The sequence below is a fragment of the Balaenoptera physalus genome, assembly GCF_965194825.1.
Source record: "Balaenoptera physalus genome assembly, chromosome: 10".
Classification (NCBI taxonomy): Eukaryota; Metazoa; Chordata; class Mammalia; order Artiodactyla; family Balaenopteridae; genus Balaenoptera; species Balaenoptera physalus.
In genome coordinates this window covers 96,809,587-96,831,912 of record NC_138889.1, presented here as the reverse complement: position 1 = coordinate 96,831,912, position 22,326 = coordinate 96,809,587, and the positions used below count along the sequence as shown (strand labels likewise).

Genomic DNA, 22,326 nt, shown 5'->3' with positions numbered 1-22,326 from the left:
AAATGAAGTTCCTGCTATCCCTTAAGTGTTAGATTGTCAAATTATAAACTAGCTCTTCAGGAAGTTCTACTATGAGAAGAAACTACTGGGCTGGCCAAAAAGTTCGTTCGGGTTTTTCCATAACATCTCTAAGAATCTTTCTATAATCTCTAAGAACTTGACATCAGCTCAATTAATTTTAGAACTAGCTTTTTAAGTGCAGAAGATAGCCTTGCTTAGACCTTGGTGAATGCAAGCCTATATTAAAAAAAAAAAATTAAAAAGAGGGAATGGGAATTCCCTGATGGTCCAGTGGTTAGGACTTGGTGCTTTCACTTCCAGGGTGCGGGTTCAATCCCTGGTTGGGGAACTAAGATCCCACAAGCTGTGCGGCATGGCCAAGAGAATAAATAAATAAATATTTAAAAAGAGGGAATAAAAACAACATGACATAAGTTCAATATTTGCTTTAATAATATGCACAGTAACACTGGGCGATGTTGGGTGACTGCATATAAAACTCATCTGCCTTTCCTCATTCTACCACCTCAGAGATGCCACAGGAAAAAGAGATGCTAGTCTGGACTAACCTCCACTCATACTTTCATTGCAATTGTCTGAACTACATAATCATCATTATGCAGTTATGGATAATTATAATCTCCCGTGGTCTCTCTTTTATGACAAAATCCCTTCAGTGCTTCCCCTGGCCTTCCTACTATACTGGAATTAACATTAAAACTGGAGTCTGAATTTAAAAGGCACTAAAGATATAATAGCAAGGCCTATACTTGACCACCTGAGCTGTGAATCTCCTCTATCAAACAATCAAACCTGGCAAAGGCCTACAAGCAAAACGCTAGGTGTTTCTCAAGGAGGTGTGGAAACTTTTGTTTCTCTTTTCATTGTATCTCAGACATCGAGAGGCAGTGATTTAATACATCTCTCTATATTTAAATGAGGTTTTTAGGAAAAAATTGGGGGAGGGAGAAGGAATGTGCGAGTATGACATTCCCATTCCAAAATACCCAACCAGTCTGATTACCTGACATTTGGAGAACTGTAAGAGGAATGACAGAATGAGACAAATGAAGATTTACATTAGAGAAATACTTAAAGTATAATCTTAGCTTTAGATTAAAAAGATACTACATAACCAGCATGGGTCTGGCCAATATTCAATTGTGAGAAAGTACTTTTCATTTCCTTGAAGCATTTAGTTCAACAAAGATACAGTAGCTAGAGATGTTATGAAGATAAAATTATGAGCAGAAGGAAGGGAGTCCACTGACAGTTTGACAGCTGTGTTTCTCTTTTTGACCTGGCAGCAAATGGCATGGATCTCTGCCAGATTAGGGTTGGTTACAGAAGATTTATAGCCTGACACATATTTTTATTGAGGTGCTTTCAAGTTCTTAAATTTCAAGACTTTATGCTAATTATCTTTGGCCAATGCCAATCAGTTTGAATTTCTCTCCTTTCAAATACCTCTCCTCCTTAGAAGATTACGAAAGATGTTTGACATGTCTGCTAAGATGTTTGACAACTCTGTAAATACTACAACATCCATTCAGCTAATAAAAATTTATTAAGTCTCTATGAACCAGGCGCACTAGGAGTCCATAACTGGAGTGTATGTACTCCTATTTTATATACAACGTGAAAAGGAATGGTAATATCCCTTCAAAACCTTTAGCATTTAGAAGTGGCTGCTATAAGCCCAAGGGCAAAGAGTGATAGAAATTACAGAGAGGTAGGTTAAAAATGACATAACGCATACACAAGATCTCAAAGCACTTTATGGCTTTTTCACAAAGGACAAACAAACTTCCATTGCTGCACAGAACAATAAATGGTGCTTATAATGATCTGAATAAAAAAGAAAAAGTGAAATTATTTTCAATTTGCTGTACTTAAGGTAAGAAAGTATGAAATACATTTTAGAGCAAAATTTAAACTGCAGGGAAAAACTGACCATGTATTTGGAAATTGGCTGTAATGGAATTCAACTATTCAAAATCAAAATGATTCATTTTCTTAAGACTTCCAGGTAAACAAAGTTTCACTGTTACCACAGCAATTTATTTTAATAAAGAAAATGACAAATTATGTAAGACAATTCAATTTTATTTTCCTTTTAATATATTATATAAGCACATGTACCCAATTGTATATAACAACAGTAAATATCTTACTCATACCAAGTTCATTTTCATATGCTGCCATCTCTAACCAAGATACTGGTAATTCCTGCACTTCTAATCTGGAGTTCTACCTCTGTGAATTCAGTAAAATCACATGGTAATGGATGGAAATGTCACTATATAAAGGTAATGACTTCACTGCCAAGTTAAACAAAGGGTGAACAAATTAAATTTAAAAAACCAATCTAGGGAATTCCCCGGCAGTCCAGAGGTTCAGACTCTGTGCTTTCATTGCCAAGGGCGTGGGTTCGACCCCTGGTTGGGGGACTAACATCCCACAAGCCACGTGGTGTGGCCAAAAAAACCCCACCAAATCTAAAATAATCAATCTAACGAAATAAACATTTTTGAGTTCTACAAAATCAATCACTTTCCACTGGTCCTTCATGATAAGAAACTGAACTTTTCTATTGTAACATTAGTTCTACCCTTCATATGCAACTTATTCTTCACATATGATGAATATTTTTACCTGTTATTTTTAAAAAATGGTATTCAAATGAGTACATGAAAGCAATGTTAATAGGGCACTCACTCTATTCCCACCAGCAGTTTGAAACTGATTAATGAAATCTTATATTATGCCATAATCATTAAAAAAGAATTTCCCTTAGGTTAAAAATGGGATGGAATATTTAAATCTTTTATTCAGAGTTTTAGATTATTTAAATATTATTTAAATATTGAGACAATATGACGGAAAACATAAATAAAAATATTCAAAGCAACCAAGATTTCACCTCTACCTTAAATGACCCCACTCATTTAATACCCCACAGTATTTACAGTTTTTCTTATCCAGTACCTGCAATCTCCTTCTTGTGGCAAAATACCTGCTTTGCTTGGCTGGAAGCATCCTTCCCCACATGGGAAGCCTGATCAGTGGATTCCTTCCCCTTGTATCTTGGTGATTATTTCTGAGAAGGGACATTAACCAAGTAGTTAGCTTATACTAAAGAGTCCCTAATCTAGAACTTTTGTTTGAGCTATTGGGGAATAGCCATCTTGTACCCACAGTGGGCCTGAGAATGGGGTTAAAGAAGTAAACAAATGAAGACAGAGAAAAACCTATCCTGGTTATACTGTTTGAGCCCTGGATCAATCTGTATCTGTAGCACTTAGAATCTGTCCAAACATTCCAATGAAAATTTTCAAAACTGAAAGTCTTAATGCTATTGCTAAACCTCTGCCTAATTTTCTTGAGGCCCTCTGTCTAGGGTATCTTCTTTTTTAAAATTAATTAATTGAATAATTTATTTTTTGGCTGTGTCGGGTCTTAGTTGTGGCGCGCGGGCTCCAGAGCGCGTGGACTCTGTACTTGCAGCTTGCGGGCTTAGTTGCCCCGTGGCATATGGGATCTTAGTTCCCTCGTGGCATATGGGATCTTACTTCCCTGAACGAGGGATTGAACCAGCGTCCCCTGCATTGCAAGATGGATTTTTAACCACTGGACCACCAGGGAAATCCCTGTCTAGGGTATCTTCTTATCCTTGTGGCTCTTTTATGAGCCACTGTGCCTTTGCACATGCTAATTCCTCTACTTGGAATGCATTTCTCTTCTTATGCTTTTGATGAAAGCGAAATGACTTGGCTCAAATGACATTTCTTTTCTGAAACCATCCTTCTCTTGAGCTCCCATAGTATTTTATACATATTTCTGTATTATCATGTATTACATTGTTTAATTATTGTATGGCTGTCTTTCAAAAAAAAATTTTTTTTTGTATTCCTCTTTCTACCCTCAGTACTTAATGTGCTTTCAGGTACACGTTAGGTACATAAAACATTGTTGATTGTTTGATGAAAGTGTCTGATATCACATTTGTTAGATTCTCTATCTCCTAAGGCATTATGGCTCACTGATGACTATCTGGAAAGGAGGTAAAGAGGCTAAGCCACCAGGAATCAGGAAAAAATAAGTCCTTGACAGGACTATGACCAGCTGTGTGACCTTAAGCAAATCACCTTCCCTGTCAGGGCTTCTGTTTCCTCATCTATAAACTGAGGGCACCCAACCTAATGACTTCTAAAAATTCCTTATACTTTTCAAATCCCACCTCTATAAAAGATTTAACACTATCATAAAAGTATCACTTTTAACCAGCCTAACCTATGACACTGAAGTAATCTGATATTCAAATGAATGAAGTTATCATTCTTTCAATTTGCCCATATAAACTTGTACTCACTTTAGGCAAGGGACTATTTCCAAAGCTACAGTTAAAAGCTTCTTTTAAACAATCTGTCAAATTAAACCAAGGCTTCAATTAGCAGTGGCTACTTATTTCTGAGAGTTAAGTTGTTCTTTGTATCATAGGCAAAGTTAGCCCTCTCTGTCCTTTCACTGCTTAATTCTAAGAAAGTTCAAATTAAGAATAATCTTTTTTTCTGATTTACAAGCTAAATATATGTTACTATAAAAACAAACACATTATAGACAATATAAAGAAGAAAGTTAAATTACTTGAAATCTCACTTTCAGATATACCTGTTGTCATATACATATATCATGTCAGGATAACTTCTCTGCATTTATCAATATATACATATATAGCTATGTAGATAAATATTTTTATAAAAATCAGATAATATATCTACTGTACTGTATCCTTCCCCTCTCCATTCTTCCCTAAATTTTATCAGACTTCTTTCCCAGTAAATACACATTTACATGATCATATTTAGTAGGTAATATTATATTAAAGTCATTTACCTAGGTTCCTACTAAAATTCATGCTCTCTTTTTAACAATATTGTGACGAATATCCTTACACTTAATTTTTTCGAGAGCTGTCACAATTATTTCCTTCCCAGAACAAGAACTGTTAGGTTAAAGGGATTGCGCTTTTAAATTTATATTTTTTACTAGCTTTTCTCCAGAATAGTTGAATCAACTGAAATTCCTAACAACAATCACTGAGTTTCTATACACTCTTAGGGACGCAGAAAAGCGTGAATATATTTTAATCTCTTTGTTGGTCATATATATTTCTTCTTTCGTGTACTTATAAAAAAATCTTTCTCTTTTTAAATCCATCTGACAGTTTATACATCATATTTTATGAATGGTGGTTTCTAGTTGGTGGGACTCCAGATGATTATTCTCTTCTGGTTTGTGTTTTCTGACTTTTTCTGCAGCAAACACGTACACTTAAATTTACAAAGTATTTCTTTTTTTAAAGTGCTATGAACAGGTCATCTTGTTAAAATGAAACTTTAGAGTGCTATGCAACATGCTTTATTGTATTTAAAAACAAATAAACAAACTGTAATGACAAGTATAAGCCCAGATCTGAGAAACAAGTCTTGTAGCTTTTCCTTATATACTCATAGAGAAAAAAATTCCTCTCACAGATATGGGGCCAGGCAAACACTCAAAAAGGCAACATCTATTGTATTTTCTTGTTCCTTTCTCACCTCAAATTTTTACCCTTATCTCAAATCTAGTTCACTGCCATTTTCAAATGATTGTCTAAGGAGCCCTTACCTTTGTGACCGTTGTCTGGCTAATACAGTGGCAAGCAAGATGAGTTTTAGAGAGACAGAATGAGAGGGGCAGAAAAGTCTGTTGCCTTGACTTTGCATGCAACTCTCTCTTCAGGATTCAAGTCCAACTATCATGGACTTGCACCTTTTTCCAGGTTTAGAGAAGTGTAAGTTCACAAAATACCAGTTCAGCCTCAGCTCTTAAGAGGAACTGAGGTTGCTGGCTGTAATAATTGCCAAAATTTTAATATGTAACATAAACAGACCTTTTACTAGAAAAATTTAATTGTATCAGATCAATAAAACACTATTGTTATGAACTGTCAAGATTTGGAAATATTTTTATTAAAGATGACTTTTTCACTCTTACAGCACTTGTATAGTATTTTAGTGAAAAATTAAAAACCAGTCTCAATTTTATAGAATACCAAGTTACCAAACTAAAATTAAACTTTAAATAAACAAAAATGTTGAATCCTGACCATCACATGAATTTTTAATGGCCTTATATATTTTCTAAAGTTACCCTCAAATAGATTTTACTTTCTCATTTTCAGTTCTTGGAAGACATAGTTGTAAATACTTAAACTCACATAAAATAATCTAGGTATCTGAAGTATATTATATAGCTATAATCTAGATTTGAACATGTACAGTGTTGCAGCCAATTTTATTAGAATATTCATGTCAAATAATCACCATTTCCCCAACTGATTAGCAAATAAGTAACCATTTTCAACATGAATAACTAATGAACAAGTTTTTATAAGTGTTATCAGTCTACATTTTATGATTTATGTTGCCAAGAAATATACAAGTAACATAATGAATAAAGTAAACAATTTACAACTTTACAAGGAAAGAAAATGAAACAATGGATCAGGACACAAGAGTCATAAATATTTCTCATCTGTGTACTTATGATATTCTTAAACATACACAGAAAAAATGTAGCTGTACAGTTACAGTGGATTTATATGTAACTCAGAAGTGATTCTCATTCCAGCAGCAAATACGGAACACAGAACAATGGCCCGACAAAGATGTCTATGTCCTAATCCCCAAAACATGTGAATATGTTAGGTTACATGGCAAAAGGGAATTAAGGTAGCTGGAGACTGGACCTTTGGGAAGTAAATAGATTTAGATGAGGTCATGAGGTTGGGGCCCTCCTGATGGGATTGGTGCTCCTGTAAGAGAAGATACCAGAGAGCTTGCTTTCTCTTTTTCTCTGCCATGTGAGGACACAGCAAGATGCAGTTGTCTGCAAGCCAAAAAGAGAGCCCTCACTAGAACCCGACCACGCTGGCACTCTGAACTTGGATTTCCAGCCTCCAGAACTGTGAGAAAATAAACATCGGTTCTTTAAATCACCAGTTTACGGCGTTTTGTTATGGCAGCCCAAGCTAAGACAGATTTGTCAATCAAATGTTGGAAAAGGAACACTAAAATCAGTGCCAGGAATTAAACCTTAGTACCTTTATCATTATTCAGATGACGGCAAACTCAACAGCCAGGAAATTACTCTGCTATTTCGTACTGGAAATTGCTGCTCTACAAGAGACAACTGAATAAAGTTCAACTTGATTAGTCATCAAAACACTGGTAGTATCAACTGTGGAGGAAAAGAAATCAGCTTGACTAATCTCTTTTATTGCAGTCCCAACAAGTGTGAAATAAATATTAATGACAAAGGTTTAATTTTTCCTATGAAGATAAAAAAACTTAACTGAAGGTTCCTTTCTGTTCATATTTCTACTGATGATCACAACACCGTTTAGCTAAGAGCAATGGATGAATAGAGGTCTTTCACTAGAATTGGATTATGAAAAATTTTTTGCACATCCCAAGCAATGCTGATGAGCATTCTCAAACACTCCTGATGCAGTCCTTTAGGAGAACAATTTAGCAAATCTAAGAAAATTAAATATATGCATTTTTAGAAGCAGGAAATTCCAATTCAAAGAATTCATCTTACAGATACACTCAATATACGCATAGAAGCATGCAAAGATGAATATATTAGCACGTTTACTCTCTGACACAATGTTTGCGATAGCAAAAACAGAGAAACAATCTAAATGTCTGCCTCTAGGGAACTGGTTAAATAAACTACAGAACACCTATACAACCCAATACTATGCAATCTTAAGGGAGAAGAGGGTAGCTTTCTTATTTCCGATATGGACAGATGTCTAAGTTTTATGAAGTGGATAGAAGATAACGGTGAGACAAAATGTTTCCAGTTGTGCGTTTAAAAATAAAGAACTACGTATTTGCAAATGCATAGAAACTTTTGGGAAGAATACACAAATAATTCTGGTTGTTTCCAGGAAGAAGGATTGTGGGTAGTTATGAAACTTTCACTTTTCATTTTATAACACACTAAATAGTCTGAAAATTTTTTTCAACAATTATCATATATTTTATAGTTTAATTCAATTTTAAAATTAAAAAACATTTTTAAAAGAAAAATTTTAATTTTTGATGAGTATTTGTTTTACAAATAAAACTACAGAAATATTTTTCTTTATGTTAGTAGCAATGTTTAGCACTGCAGAGAAGAGAACAGGGTTCAGAATCAGATCTGAGCTTGAGTTCACACTCTGCCGCTTCCTACTTGCGTGGCTTGGGCAAGGAGTTTAACTACATTCTGCCCAAATTTATTTAATAGATCAATACCCACATCTTACTGAGTCTGTATGATGACCAAATGAGATAATGAACATGAAAACACTGGATAAAGTGTTCAGTGAATTACAGACATTCAATTGTTTTTATTACAATAAAAGTTACCTGTTGATATCCTAAATTAGAGTCACTTCCATGTATGACTGTATAAAACACAAACTCTACTAAGGCAGGGACTATATCTCCTTCACAGCTGTATTTCAAGTACCTAACACAGAAAGCATCCAAGAATGTACTGAATGAGTGAGCTAAGCTTGCCCAATGCAGTAACAGGCACACAAAAAGCACTCAGCAAATACTTGCTCTAATAAAAACGTTCCTGACTCCATTTGACCACTTTTGTCATGTGTTGATACTATTCTCTTGGGTTCTACTAAAGATTAATTACCCATCTCAACTCCCCACCAAGCAATTAGACTGAAGGTGGAAAGGCCTGACCTTTGGGGGCGGGACCTCTTGCCAGTCACCTGATTTCAATTGAAATAACTAAGTTCCTCAGAGGGAAAATGAAGGCTGAAAACGTTAGTTAAAAATACATAAATGAGTTCTTTTCAAAAGTTAGACTCATGGGACTTCCCTGCTGGCACAGTGGTTAAGAATCCACCTGCCAATGCAGGGGACACGGGTTCGAGCCTTGGTCTGGGAAGATCCCACATGCCGCGGAGCAACGAAGCCCATTTGCCACAACTACTGAACCTGTGTTCTAGAGCCCGCGAGCCACAACTGCTGAAGCCCGTGCTCCTAGAGCCCGTGCTCCACAACAAGAGAAGCCACCGCAGTGAGAAGCACACACACTGCAATGAAGGGTAGCCCCTGCATGCAGCAACGAGGACCCAACGCAGCCAAAAATAAAATAAATAAAATAAATTTATTAAAAAAAAAGACTCATGACTGACTTTACTACTGACTAAATAAATATGGAAAGCACAACAGTGTGAATTCCTAATAGTATGTCTTCAAAGCAAAATATAAAGTGACAACCTAAATTTATACAATATTCAATTAATTTAAATAAGGTCACAATCTCAAATATGAGTTCTTTGAACATACCATAAAAGGTATGCTGTAGAGGTAAAATATCCAAAATAGCCAATAGGAAAGTAGATTATCTTAGGCACCATTTTACAACTCTGGGTTAGAGATACCATGTTCTTAGAAAAGCCTTAGGCTGTCTAGACCTTTTATTGGTAACAGGGAGAATGAATGAATTAGCTTGCCCCCTTTAAAGTAAATGCACCTCCCTCCTGCAGACTATTAAAACAATGGTGGGGGCTTCCCTGGTGGCGCAGTGGTTAAGAATCCGCCTGCCAATGCAGGAGACATGGGTTTGAGCCCTGGTACGGGAAGATCCCACATGCCGCGGAGCAACTAAGCCCATGCGCCACAGCTACTGAGCCTGCGCTCTAGAGCCTGCAAGCCACAACTACTGAGCTCACGTGCCACAACTACTAAAGCCCGCGCACCCTAGAGCCCGTGCTCTGCAACAAGAGAAGCCACTGCAATGAGAAGCCTGCGCACCACAATGAAGAGTAGGCCCTGCTCAGCGCAACTAGAGAAAGCCCCCGTGCAGCAACGAAGACCCAACGCAGCCAAAAATAAATAAAACAAATTAATTTTTAAAAACAAAAACAAAAAAAAATGGTGGCCCTTCAGTATGCTGATATGAGATGCAAGAGCTAATACAGGAGAAATTACTGCTTGCACACACAGACATGCATATACTCTCTCACTTATTCAGTATCTACTGAGTTGGCATCATGTGTCAGGCACTGTTTTAGGCACTAGGGTTACTTCACTGAACAAAACAAAGTTGTTGCCTTCATAGAGCTTATGTTCTTGTAGAAAGACAGGCAATAAAGTATACCTTACAATACAGTGCCAGTAATAAATAATATGAAGAAAAATAGAGTGAGAAGACAGAGTGATGGAAAGAGATGCTGTTTTAGACAGCTTGGTCAGAAAATGGGTGACATGAGAACAGAGGCCTGAAAGAAGAGAAGGGCTGAGCCATGTTGATGTCTGCAAAAAAGTGCTTCAGGCAGATGAAGGAGCAAAAGCAAAGGTCTTGGTGAACCAAAAACAAGTGAACTTGGTGCTTTAAAAACCACCTGACGGCCAGTATGGCTGAAACACAGCACACAAGAAGGAAAGTAGTATCAGCGCAGAGAGGTGGCCAGGAGCCAGGTCCCAGATCTTGCAGGGCCTTACAGGCCATGGTGAAAACTAGGTTTTATTATTTAAGTGTGATGGGCAACCACTGAAGGTTTTCTGATACTCTTTGCTTCCCTTCCCCCAAGACCCCTCAAGGAGTGGCATGACCAAAACTTATGTTTTTTAAAAGACTGCTTTGGCTAATCTGGGGAGAACAGACCCTATGGAGCAAACGTGAAAGCAAAGAGACCAGTTAGGGGGCTACTGCATAGGTTCAGGAGAGAGATGAAGATAGTCTGGACCAGGGTTGTAAAAGTAGAGGTGGAAAGACATGGCGGGATTCAGAATACATTTTGGAAGTTAAGTTGACAGGTTGTTGAGAGATTGGGTATGAGATGTGAGAGAAGGAAGAGTCAAGGAAGATACCAAGATTTGGGGCCTGAAAAACTTGGTAACAGGTGTGGTGGAGTGGGAAATCAAGAGTCAGTTTAGCACATGATGTATTCGTGGTGTCTATTAGGCAGTTAGGTGGAGAGGTTGAGTAGGCAGTTGGATATATGAATCTAGAGTTCAGGGAGAGACTGCAGATTTATATGATATTTTATGCCATGAAACTGCATAAGATTGTCTGCTGAGCCACATGTACAGAGGGAAGAAAAGGGGCACACCAATATTTAAGACTCACAAATCAAAAAGGAATTCAGCAGAAGAGAATGAGAGGCAGGGGATTTAGAAGGAAAACCAGGAGTATATGTTCAGGAAGTCATGTAAAAAAATAGTCCAATAAAGTATGAAGACAAATGCTGGGTTGCTAAGAGGTTAAGTAAGATGACTGAGAACTGAGCACCGAATTCAGCAATGTGGAAGGCCTGGGGTATCCTGACAAGAGTTGTGGGGATGCATAACTGATTGCAATGGGTTTAAAATAGACCTAAATGAAGAGAGGAAGGAGAGTCTGTGAGCACAGACAACTCTGCTGAGGTGTCTGGCTATAAAAGAGCCATAGCGCAGAGGAATTCCTTTTGCTCTTGCCATGATGGAGCACAGCTGAGATGCAGGCACTGCTCACACCCAGCTCCCTACGTTTCGGAGTGCAAAGCTGTTCTAATTTTTGACCTGACCTGCTGGCAAGCCCTCTTATTCCTGACTGTCAGAGTGCCTCCTGTTCCCTTCCACCAGAGCTGCTTCTAAACTGCAACAACTGCAACCCCACAGCTGATCCTAATCCCTCCTCAACGGTGCAGCTGCCAGTTGCCATCTACCTTGCCTCAGCCCTTTCCGATTCTTTTTCTGTTTTTCTTGTTTATCATTTTCCTGTCTCTTCTCCATACATTTTATGTCTGAGCAAGAGCTGACCTTTTAGATATATACTGTCAGCAGCGACAGGATGACTTCCCTGGCAGGCACAACCTGATCACAACAGAGAGGCAAGAGTAATCTCTGAAATTATGGCTCTCACCTGTGTACAGCATGGTTTCTGAAGGCCTCAGGGCTGACTCACTGATGGGTTACTCGGAGATTTAAAGATCTCCTGGAAGGTCTGAGGGTTCCTTTAGGCTAGTCCCTGATGACAACCACATTGGTGAGTATCGTAAGGCTTCATTCAGACAATGGTAAATTCCTAAAAGGTATCAATAGGAATCACTTCTCATACTTCCTTATATCATCCATTCAACAGGTATTACCGTAGCCTATGTGATTAAGCGGTGTGAGAGATGCTGGAGTTGCAGAGAAGATGGACACAGCTGCTCCCTTCACAGAGCATATCGTAGTCTAGTAGGGTATTTACATAAGTAAACAGACACAACATGGTATGGCAAATGCTCTCATAAGGGAATGCAGGATGCTCTGAAGGCACATTGAAAGAACAGCTTATTCAAATCTGTGCATCATAGAAGCTTCCCTGAGAAAGTGATGTTTAAGTTGTGAAGAGTATGAGTTAGCCAGATTAAGATGTTTTGGGGGAAGAATATGTACAAAGGCCCAGAAGTAAGTGAGAACAGAGCATATCTGGGGACTCTGACAAAAGTTAAGTATGACTAAGTATGTTATGTGTGTATATTGAGGTGAGAGTGGGGCACTCAAGAATGAGCAGAGACAGACTAGAGAGAAGGAAGGGCCAGATCTCAAGACATGTTAATGAATTTGGACCATATTCTGGGATATGTACCAATCTGTTAAAGGTAGTTTTTCCTGGGGAGTAAGAATGGGTAGAGGTAGGAGGACTTCATTTTATTACTTTAAATACTACCCTAGTGTTAGGTATTTATTTTTACAGTGCCACGCATCACTTTTGTAATTCAAATTTTTTAATTAAACAAAAAAACAAAGAAGGTTTTAAAAGATTACTCTGCACTGTGGACAAAATGAACTAGAAGTAGGACAAGACTAGAAGCAGGGAGTACAGTTAGGAAGCTGCGGCAATTAATTAGGTGGTTGGAATTAAGAGTAATGGTAGCGGCTACGGAAAGAAGCAAGATATAATTAGAAAGTAAAACTGAAAGCTGTTGGTAAGGAAGAGGGAGAAATTAAAAAGGACAACCAGATTTCTGATGTGGACCAATAGGCAGATGATGCACAGTGGTGTCTTTCATTCAGTCTGGGAAAACAGGGCATGACATAGGTGTAGGTGTAAAACTGAGTTTAGATTTGGTCATACTTAAGCTTGAAGTACCTAGAGGACATTCACATGGAGTTAAAAGTTAACACAGAAGTCTTGAATTTATAACTCTGGAGAAAAAAAAAACTGAGTTGTAGAAAGAAATGTAGATATTCCCAGCATACATATGGTAACTTAAGTTTTGGGAAAGGATGACATTTCCCAGGTATACAAAGAGAGTAAAAATAGAAGCCTGCAACAAAGGCTGGAGGAAGAGTAAGATCTAAAACTGAATTTCTCAGAATGATCTGTGACCCATCTGCATCATACCCTCCTGAGGAGTTCGATAAAAATGTGGAAACCTTGGCTCCACCACCAACCTACTGAATCACTCTCAGTGACCTGGGAATCTGAATTTTAAGCAGGCACCCCAGATTATTTTTGTGCAAAGTAAAGTTTGAGAACCACTGATCTAGAACATAAGCGGAGGTGGAAGAGCCAAAACAAAAAACAAAAAAACCCAGAAGGTTAAGGGGCTGTGCTCTGCTCACCCCTAAAGAAAAATGAGAATTTTGTGTCACAGTAGCCAGTGGAAAAGAACATACCCTTCAAAGCACTCTGGGTTGGTGAAAAGGAAGCCATCAATAGATATTTGTTCAATAAATAATTGGGAAAAGTATTTAAAGTTATAATTTATCTCTGTATATTTCCAAGCTCCTATTACTACTCTACCGTATAAACAAACTTAATACCTGGGTAATTTATAAGAAGAAAAATAATAGTGGGAAATATCTTTAAAAATGGATTGAATGAGAATCACTTTTGATGTCAACGTCTAGTATAAATTGCAGGTGCCTAGCTACTGAATAACCAATATGACCTCTAGGTCCAAGTAAATCCCTTAAGTGTATAAACATAGAAACATGCTCTATGTCAAAAGATGGGTTCAGTTTTGAAAAGCACCAAAATGAAGCTGTCAGCTTCACAGTACGATACGGATGCTCTCTCCCAGATTAACCAAATCACTTAACGTGAGACCAAAATTAAACCACTGCTTCACTTTTAAGCTGTTAAAAATCAATAAATAAAGATTTAGCCAGTTTGTCCAACTAAATATGATAGCTCTTCCCTAGGTCATAGTTGCTGAAATAGTTGCTTATCAAAACAGTTGTTTGCCAAGTTTGCTAAGCTTCAGAGCATTAGTTTTGTGAGAAATCTCATTTGTTCTGAGCAGTTAAAAGGATCTGTACTCCGAAGACATCTGTTTGACAGGAGGCAAAATGATTAAGTGACCCCCAAATTAATTCACACCTATTTGGGACCCTCCCCAATCCACCCACCCCCAATTTAAAGTTATCACAAAACATTCTGCAAAGGTAAAGCAAACTGGAAAAGAGAAGACATCTACTTCATTTGGTTTTATTTTTCTTTCTGTTCCTTCCTTTGTAGGTGTTATGCAGATAAAAAAGCACTTCAAACTTAGTATAAAGTGCTCGATTACACATTACTGCAGATAAATACATTTTTACTTATTGTTACCACTAAATGCCATTCATTAGTTGTGTCTTTGGGTGACCTTCTCTCCTATGAGTCGTACCATATATTCTTTAAGAATTTTTTCCAAATCTAAAATGCCATGGTTCTAAGATTGGAGGAGAAGGAAACAGCAGCAAAGAAAATAAATAATATAATGTTATGAGAGAGTTGATACTCTAAATCTTTAAGTTTTAGACCTAACTAACATTTCAAGAGTTCATCTGTTAGCTGGTAAGCTGTAACATGAAGCATAAATTTTTCCAAAGAAATGATGTGACAGATAGGCTCTTAGGCTAATTCACAAAAGTTTATTTAACCTTCAGTGCAAGAGAACTGCTAGGCACTTGTGATTAAAATAGAAAACAGGTGTTGCCACAAGAGTAATTAAGCAAAAACAATGTCAAAATGAAACAAACAAAAATTTATCTTGAAGTCAAACAAAAGATCTAGTTACTGTAGACCTTCCTAGTAACTAGATTATAAAAGCTCATACCTCAAGTCCATGGACTCCAAGTTAAGGACTCTTGCTTAAATAAGGTGAGAGGATCTTACTAGTTTTCAGGTACAGGGACATTAGGGGTTCAGAAGTATGCCAAAGCCCAAAGCTGGGAGAACGGCACAGAGCTGGAGAGGAGAAAGAGACGAGGCGCTTTTCTTAGATGTCCTCTGACTGCAGTGGGAAATGAACTTAGTGACTGGAGCATTCTCTTCACATCCCAGCTCCAGTATTCCCTGGACAACACTCCTGGGAGTTCAGTGGCAGCTCAGTAAACACAGAGCCTAAAAACATGGATGGCATGCTTCCTAGATGGAGCGGGGACTGTGGAAAGGAACAATTCCCTGAGTCGCCATGCCAAGTACTGGACATCTGCTACTGCCAGAAGCAGCCTCAGCTTTGACTGTGAGGAGGCTGCCTGGAGGAATGTCTGCTTCCTTGCTCTGACTGAAAGGCCCATTTCAACCCCCCTACAGATGTACGGCTTCCAATATATATGCATGTTCACAAGTCTGCAGTCTGTAACCTGTGGGTGCCTATCTTTATCATCTGCTAAGGCTTGAAATAGAAAAGCCAAACGAATGTTCTCTTCTTCTGGGAAGGACTGCTTACTGTACTTAAAACTTTAACTATAATGATGGAAAATGTCCCTATCTAAGTCTGTATTTTGGGCAATTCAGATTTCTAATTCATAAGTACTTCCCCACATTCACTTTGGAAAACAATGATCTATTACACTTAATTTGGATAGGTTTAAATATCAAGTGAAGGACGTCCCTGGTGGCGCAGTGGTTAAGAATCCACCTGCCAATGCAGGGGACACGGGTTCAAGCCCTGGTCCGGGAAGATCCCACATTCCACGGAACAACTAGCCTGTGTGCCGTAACTACTGAGCCTACGCTCTAGAGCCCACGAGCCACAACTACTGACCCCACGTGCCACAACTACCGAAGCCCAAGTGCCTAGAGCCCGTGCTCCACAACGAGAAGCCACCACAATGAGAAGCCCATGCACCGCAACAAAGAGCAGCCCCCGCTCACCACAACTAGAGAAAGCCCGCACGCAGCAACGAAGACCCAGCACAGCCAAAAATAAATAAATAAATAAAAATAAAAGTTTAAAAAACTAAATTAAAATAAATAAATAAATATTGAGTGAAGAGTTTCAAAAGGTATTTTCTAAGACCTGCTATTTCAGTTTGCCCTTAACCCTTTCCCTAATATTAGGCAACTTTAAAAATGAAATCAGGGGGACCTCCCTGGTGGCGCAGTGGTTAAGAATCTGCCTGCCATTGTAGGGAACACGGGTTCGAGCCGTGGTCCGGGAAGATCCCACATGCCACGGAGCAACCAAGCCCGTGCGCCACAACAGCTGAAGCCCGCGTACCTAGAGCTCGTGCTCTGCAAGAAGAGAAGCCACCACAATGAGAAGCCCACACACCCCAACGAAGAGTAGCCCCTGCTCAACACAACTAGAGAAAGCCCACGCGCAGCAACGAAGACCCAATGCAGCCTAAAATAAATAAATAAATAAACGTATAAAATAAAAAAAAATTTTTTTTAAAATGAAATCAGGGAGCTCCCTGGTGGCTTAGTGGTTAGGATTCCGGGCTTTCACTGCCGTGGCCCAGGTTCAATCCCTGGTCAGGGAACTGAGATCCTGCAAGCCGTGCAGCACAGCCAAAAAAATGAAATTATACTTCTGTTCTCACTCAGATGTTATAACTAAAAACAAGTAGCAAGGGATTTGGTATGCCTGGTAAGACACAGTACATATACTAAATTTTACTTTATTTTTTTTGATGTGGACCATTTTTAAAGTCTTTATTGAATTTGTTACAATACTGCTTCTGTTTTATGTTTTGGTTTTTTGGCAGTGAGGCATGTGGGATCTTAGCTCCCTGACCAGGGATCGAACCTGCTCCCCCTGTATTGGACAGCGAAGGTCTAACCACTGGACCGCCAGGGAAGTTCCTATACTAAATTTTAATTAGTTATGTCTCTGAAAGTATGAATAGATGTGCAGTACACCCAAGTCCACGTACTAAAGAGACCTTTCAATTCTTTAATAAGTATAACCAAATGTGCTAATTAAGCACAATGTAAATTGAGGTTTGGATTCTGCCCGCAGTCAAATTACTGCCAGGAAGGGCTGCGTGGGTAATGTATGCAGAGCTATCAGAGTGGAACTCAGAAGCTGACTGTGAGGTCCAACTCTCTTACTTTATTTACATGGGCTTTTCCCCTCAGATTAAATCCAACTTCCCTTCTCTAGCCTCTTGTTGTCACACTGTAGTCACCAACTTTATTTCTTCTGGTATAAAATTTTGTAGTTGCCTGGACTTAACACTGTAAATGTTATGTAGCAAAGTGCTGGAAAATTCACCAAAGAGGATCAGTAAAAAGGCATGTAGTGGGCTTCCCTGGTGGCGCAGTGGTTGAGAGTCTGCCTGCCAATGCAGGGGACACGGGTTCGAGCCCTGGTCTGGGAAGATACCACATACCGCGGAGCAGCTGGGCCCGTGAGCCACAATTACTGAGCCTGCGCGTCTGGAGCCTGTGCTCCGCAACAAGAGAGGCCGCGATAGTGAGAGGCCCGCGCACCGCGATGAAGAGTGGCCCCCGCTCACCGCAACTAGAGAAAGCCCTCACACAGAAACGAAGACCCAACACAGCCATAAATAAATAAATAAATAAAAATTTAAAAAAAAAAAGGCATGTAGTGAAGAAATATTGCTTTCCTAACTCTAAGCCTAACTACCTACTGTAGGAGTGACTTGGAAGAGATCCAGAAGATTCTGTAGATTTCTCCCTTTCTCAAGCAAGTTTTTAGTAACCCCTACCTTTCCCCCACCAAAACATATGTACCCAATGTGCAAAAAGAAGGAATGTGTTAAAAAACAAAAACCAAATCAGATTCTACTTTCCCTTTGCAATGTTCAGCATATAAATACATTTCTACCAGCTTTCTACCACTTTTCAGGTGGGCTACTTTCTCAGCTGAGTTAACAGGACATCAAAATGAGAAGAAGTCAATGTCACGGAATATAAATGGCTGTGGCCCAAAACAATACTGCAAAAGAGCCAATAGGAGAAGGGCTCCCCAAAATGCAGCAGGACTTAACGCCACATCTCCCTTCATGAGGGCCTCAGGGAAAACCATCATCAGGAGAGAGAAGGACAGAAGCAACCAGGATTCACACAAGATTTCCAATCTTTTGTTACAGGTGAATTTGTAAGTGTTGTCTAGGGTTTCTGAAACACACATGCATATTTTAAATCTCAGCTGGTATGGCCATGAAAAGGAAATTTTTTTCTAATGTAACTTAGGTATAGAGAAATGCCACCCCACAGAGTCAGTCTTTTCTCAGATATACACTGAAAACCACTCACCAAAACCAACGCTGACTTTTAAATTGCTTTACTCATTCATTATATTTAAGACAAAATTTGCCATCACATGGTGAATCTAAATGTGAACCTCACTTTACACAAAGGTAAGCCTAGCATTGTGTTCCTATCACCATTCATTACATACAACCCAGTACTTTCACAGGACAATGGTTAATACATTTCAGATCGGTGGGCTAAATTAAATTGCACGGGGCACACAGATCACTTTCTAAATGTTTGCTGGACTTTATAGGATTGTTCTCAAGTGTTGGAAGTCATTAAGTTTATCAATTTCTGTAGCAGAACACACACTCATGCATTCTTTAGGCATCAGCAGCATTCACAAAATACAGGCCATCAGAAAGTTATGTAAGAAAAGCAGCCTCTCCTCTGAGGAATTAATTCAACCTGACAAGAATCTGGGAAACCGCATATCCTCCCTGAGGGGCTGGGCCACAGGAACTAGGTAAAGAAACAATGCAAAGAACACTGGGAAACTAGGGCGGTCGACTGCTGAAAAGATGCAGGCAACGCCACCAGAGGCATCCTCAAGCATTCCTTCGCAAAGAGGGTGTGCGTGTTGTGTCTAATGAGCCCCTGCTGACCTGGGTAACGGTACCAGCTGAAACCACCACAGCTTGACACGAACGCCAGCATGTGGGACAGGAGACTGGGGGAAGTAGCATTAGATGACACACTGCCTAGGGGTGCCGAAGCTGTCACCTCCCTGGGACTCGCGCACACCCGGGCGCTGCCACCTGCTTTCTACTTCCTCGGGGAGGACTGGTGACGCATGGGCCAGAGAGGCACCAGAGGAGGGATAATGAATCCGGGTTTTAAAGCTAGAGAGCCAGATAATGTCCCCAGGACACGAACTCCCGGGGAGAGTCGCCCGGCCCCAGGGGTGGAAGCCTGAGAACTTGCAGGCGGCCGAGGCCAGGTCCAGGACACAAGTGGGAAGGGGACGGGTCCGAGGGCTGAGGTCGCCCACACCGCGACACCGGGACCGTGGGAAGGCAGGCTGGGGGCGGGGCCGCGCGGAGCCAAAGAGCCAGGGGCCGGGCCGGGGAATCGCCCCCCGGGCGAGGGCGGGCGCGGGCGGAGAGGGACACCCTGGCCGCTACCTGCTGCTGGATCTTCCCATCCTCCGTGACGACCCAGTGCGTGGTGGCGAAGGCCCCTCGAGCTGCCACACTTAGCAAGGCGGAAAGGCTGAGGAACCAGCCTGGACTGGAGCACGGCGGCAGCTCGCACCGGCCGCGGACCCCTACTGCCGCCGCCATCTTGCCCCCCCCAAGCCCGGGCGCTCACACCGGAAGCGGAAGTGGACCCCCGCCGTTCGCCATCTTGGGGAGGTCGACGCTGGAGGAGGAGGAGGAGGAGGAGCCGAGGGGGCGCTGCCCGCTGACTACCGGCTTCCTCGGCCTCGGGCTCGGTTTAGGCGGCGGGGAAGCGCGGCCTCTGCCGCTGGCCCAATTTGGCTTCAGGTCGGAGACCGCTTTCTTATTATTGTTTTCCTGTGCGCGATACGATCTCGGAGCGTGGGAACCAGAGGGAGAGAAAAGTAGTGTTCCAGTTGGAGCCTAAGCCAAAATGAGAGGGCTCAGAGTATATACATATAACTCTGGTTTAAATAAAAATTATTTTTATTTCTGATTGTGTCAGATGGTTGGAAAATAAAAGGTGTGCTTTCGAAACACTTAAGGGAAGGGATAGGTTCTCTTTTATTCTTAAAACCTCACAATAGGGGGAGCTTCAGAATTGAGAGGGTTGTTAGTCTAGGGCAGCGCCGTCCAGTAGAAAAGTAACGCGAGCCGTGAACCACAATTTAAAAAAAAAAAAAAGAAATAACATCTTATTTAACCCATTATATGCAGTATATTATTAGTTCAGTGTGAAATCTATTAGATTATTATTAGATTATTATTAACATCTAATTATTATTAGAAATTACTGAGATTTATTTTTGTACCAAGTTTTCGAAATCCGTATGCATTTTACGCTTATAGCTCATCTAAATTCGGACTAGCCAGATTTCAGGGGCTTAACAGCCACGTGTGGCTAGTGGCTACCTTACTGAACATCATAGGTCTAGATCTGGCGACCAGCAGCATTGGCATCAGCTGGGAGCTTATTAAAAAAGCACATTCTTGGCTCTTCTGTCTCTTCCCATCAGATTACACCTTTTAACCAGAGCCCCAGGTGACTGGTATGTACATTAAAGTTTGAGAAGCACTTCCTTCTAGTGAATCAACCCGCGGGCCAAGCAGACTAGCCTGGCTTCTAGGTTCTAGTTAGCTATGTCGTTTTAGGTGTGTCAAGGCTGCCTTCTAGCTATATGTGTCATTTTATGTTTAGGTTCATTATGCCTTGGGTTTTTTTCTTTGGGAAAAGGAAGATGAGAATTATGCCTGACCACTTCCCTACTCAGGTGTATTGCAAGAAAACAAATAATTGCCAATTGTTTAAACATCACTTCATGCTATGGAAGCCGTGACCACAGTACTGGCTTTTTATGTCTTCTTAGAGCAGCTTTTCTTAAGAGTACTGAAGTGATGAGCATTACTTTCATTAAAAATGTATGGCTTACCTGCTTTTTTTGCCTGGTACTCTGCTAGACCCTGGGTATGAAAATCTGACCACTGAGCAGTGTGCAGTCTGGTGGGATATTGGCAAGGTAACAATTTACATATAGGATATTGGGGGTGTGTAAGGGCTCATGTGTAGAACAGACAGACCAACCAAGTGAAAGTCTTAGAGCAAAGGTGCTGTTTCAGGCAGAATAAGCACTAAGTATGAAAAGGTGAAATTGGTGGCAAATTGTAAGGGTTTCTTGTATGTTCTCAGCATCTTATTTTTAGGCATAGAAGTAAACCTTACTAGTGTATAAAGCTACTAAATAATGACAGTCACCATCATCTAACATTTGCTGAGTGTCTAATACATACTGGGCACTGTACACACATAGTTCCAGTTAATCTTCACTAATTTACCAGGCGTAGGCTAGTTAAGTAATTTGGCCAAGATCATACAGCTAATAAGCAGCAGAACTCAGATCTGCATTCAGGTCTACCTAACTTTAGAGCCTGAGCATGGATGAAGGATGGTGAGGAGTTTGAAAGAAGCTCCAACATCACCTCTTTTGGCCGTCAGCAATTTCTTTGACATGCACAAGTTAACTTGTAAAGGGGCGGAATAGTAACTTGTATAGCTTTAACGTACCACCCACCTTCGTTTTCCTTAAATGATAACCCTTGTCCTTTGGGATCCTGTGTTAGTTTTCTGTTGCTATGTAACAAATTACCACAAAATTTAGCAGCTTAACGTACACTTATTATCTCAGTTTCCATGGGTCAAGAGTCTGGCATGGTGTGTGTGGGTTCTCTGCTCCGTGTCTCACATGGCTTATACCGAGGTTGCAATCTCACCTGAGGCTTAGGAGCTTCTCCCAAATGCTTTCAAGTTTTTACAGAGTTCAGTTCTTTGCCGTTATAGGACCGAGGTCCCAGTTTTCTTGCTGCTTACTGACTGTCCTCATTCTCAACTCCTAGGTCACCCACCATTCCTTGCCATGTGGCTTTCTCAGCATGGCAGTTGTTTCTTCAAGGCAAGCAGGGAAATGTCTCCATCACGTATATCTCTGACTTCTTCCATCTCTGATCTCTAGGCCCAGATTTAAAGCGCGCATGTGATTAGATAAGGTCTACCTGGATAACCTCTCTTTTGAGTAGCCCCATGTGAACTGATTAGTAACCTTAGTGACATCTGCAAAAATTCCCTTTGCCATATAAC

General features: G+C 40.2%; 1 protein-coding gene across 7 annotated transcripts in view; it reads right to left on the bottom strand.

The window, feature by feature from the left end:
• TTC17 (tetratricopeptide repeat domain 17) overlaps positions 1-19,933 on the bottom strand; it is a 153,604-nt gene extending 133,671 nt beyond the window's left edge. For 6 of the 7 annotated variants that reach the window (XR_014250250.1, XM_082410417.1, XM_082410419.1 and 3 more), the window contains exon 1: positions 19,659-19,933. Coding sequence is in view for 6 of the 7 variants with exons in the window: in XM_082410417.1 (XP_082266543.1) it covers positions 19,659-19,817 (159 nt within the window). In the remaining variant the exon portion in view is untranslated. Of the gene's footprint in view, positions 1-2,988; positions 3,101-19,658 lie in introns of all 7 variants that reach the window. The other variant, XM_082410418.1, reaches the window with a different exon arrangement.
• Between the last annotated feature and the right edge of the window lie 2,393 nt (positions 19,934-22,326).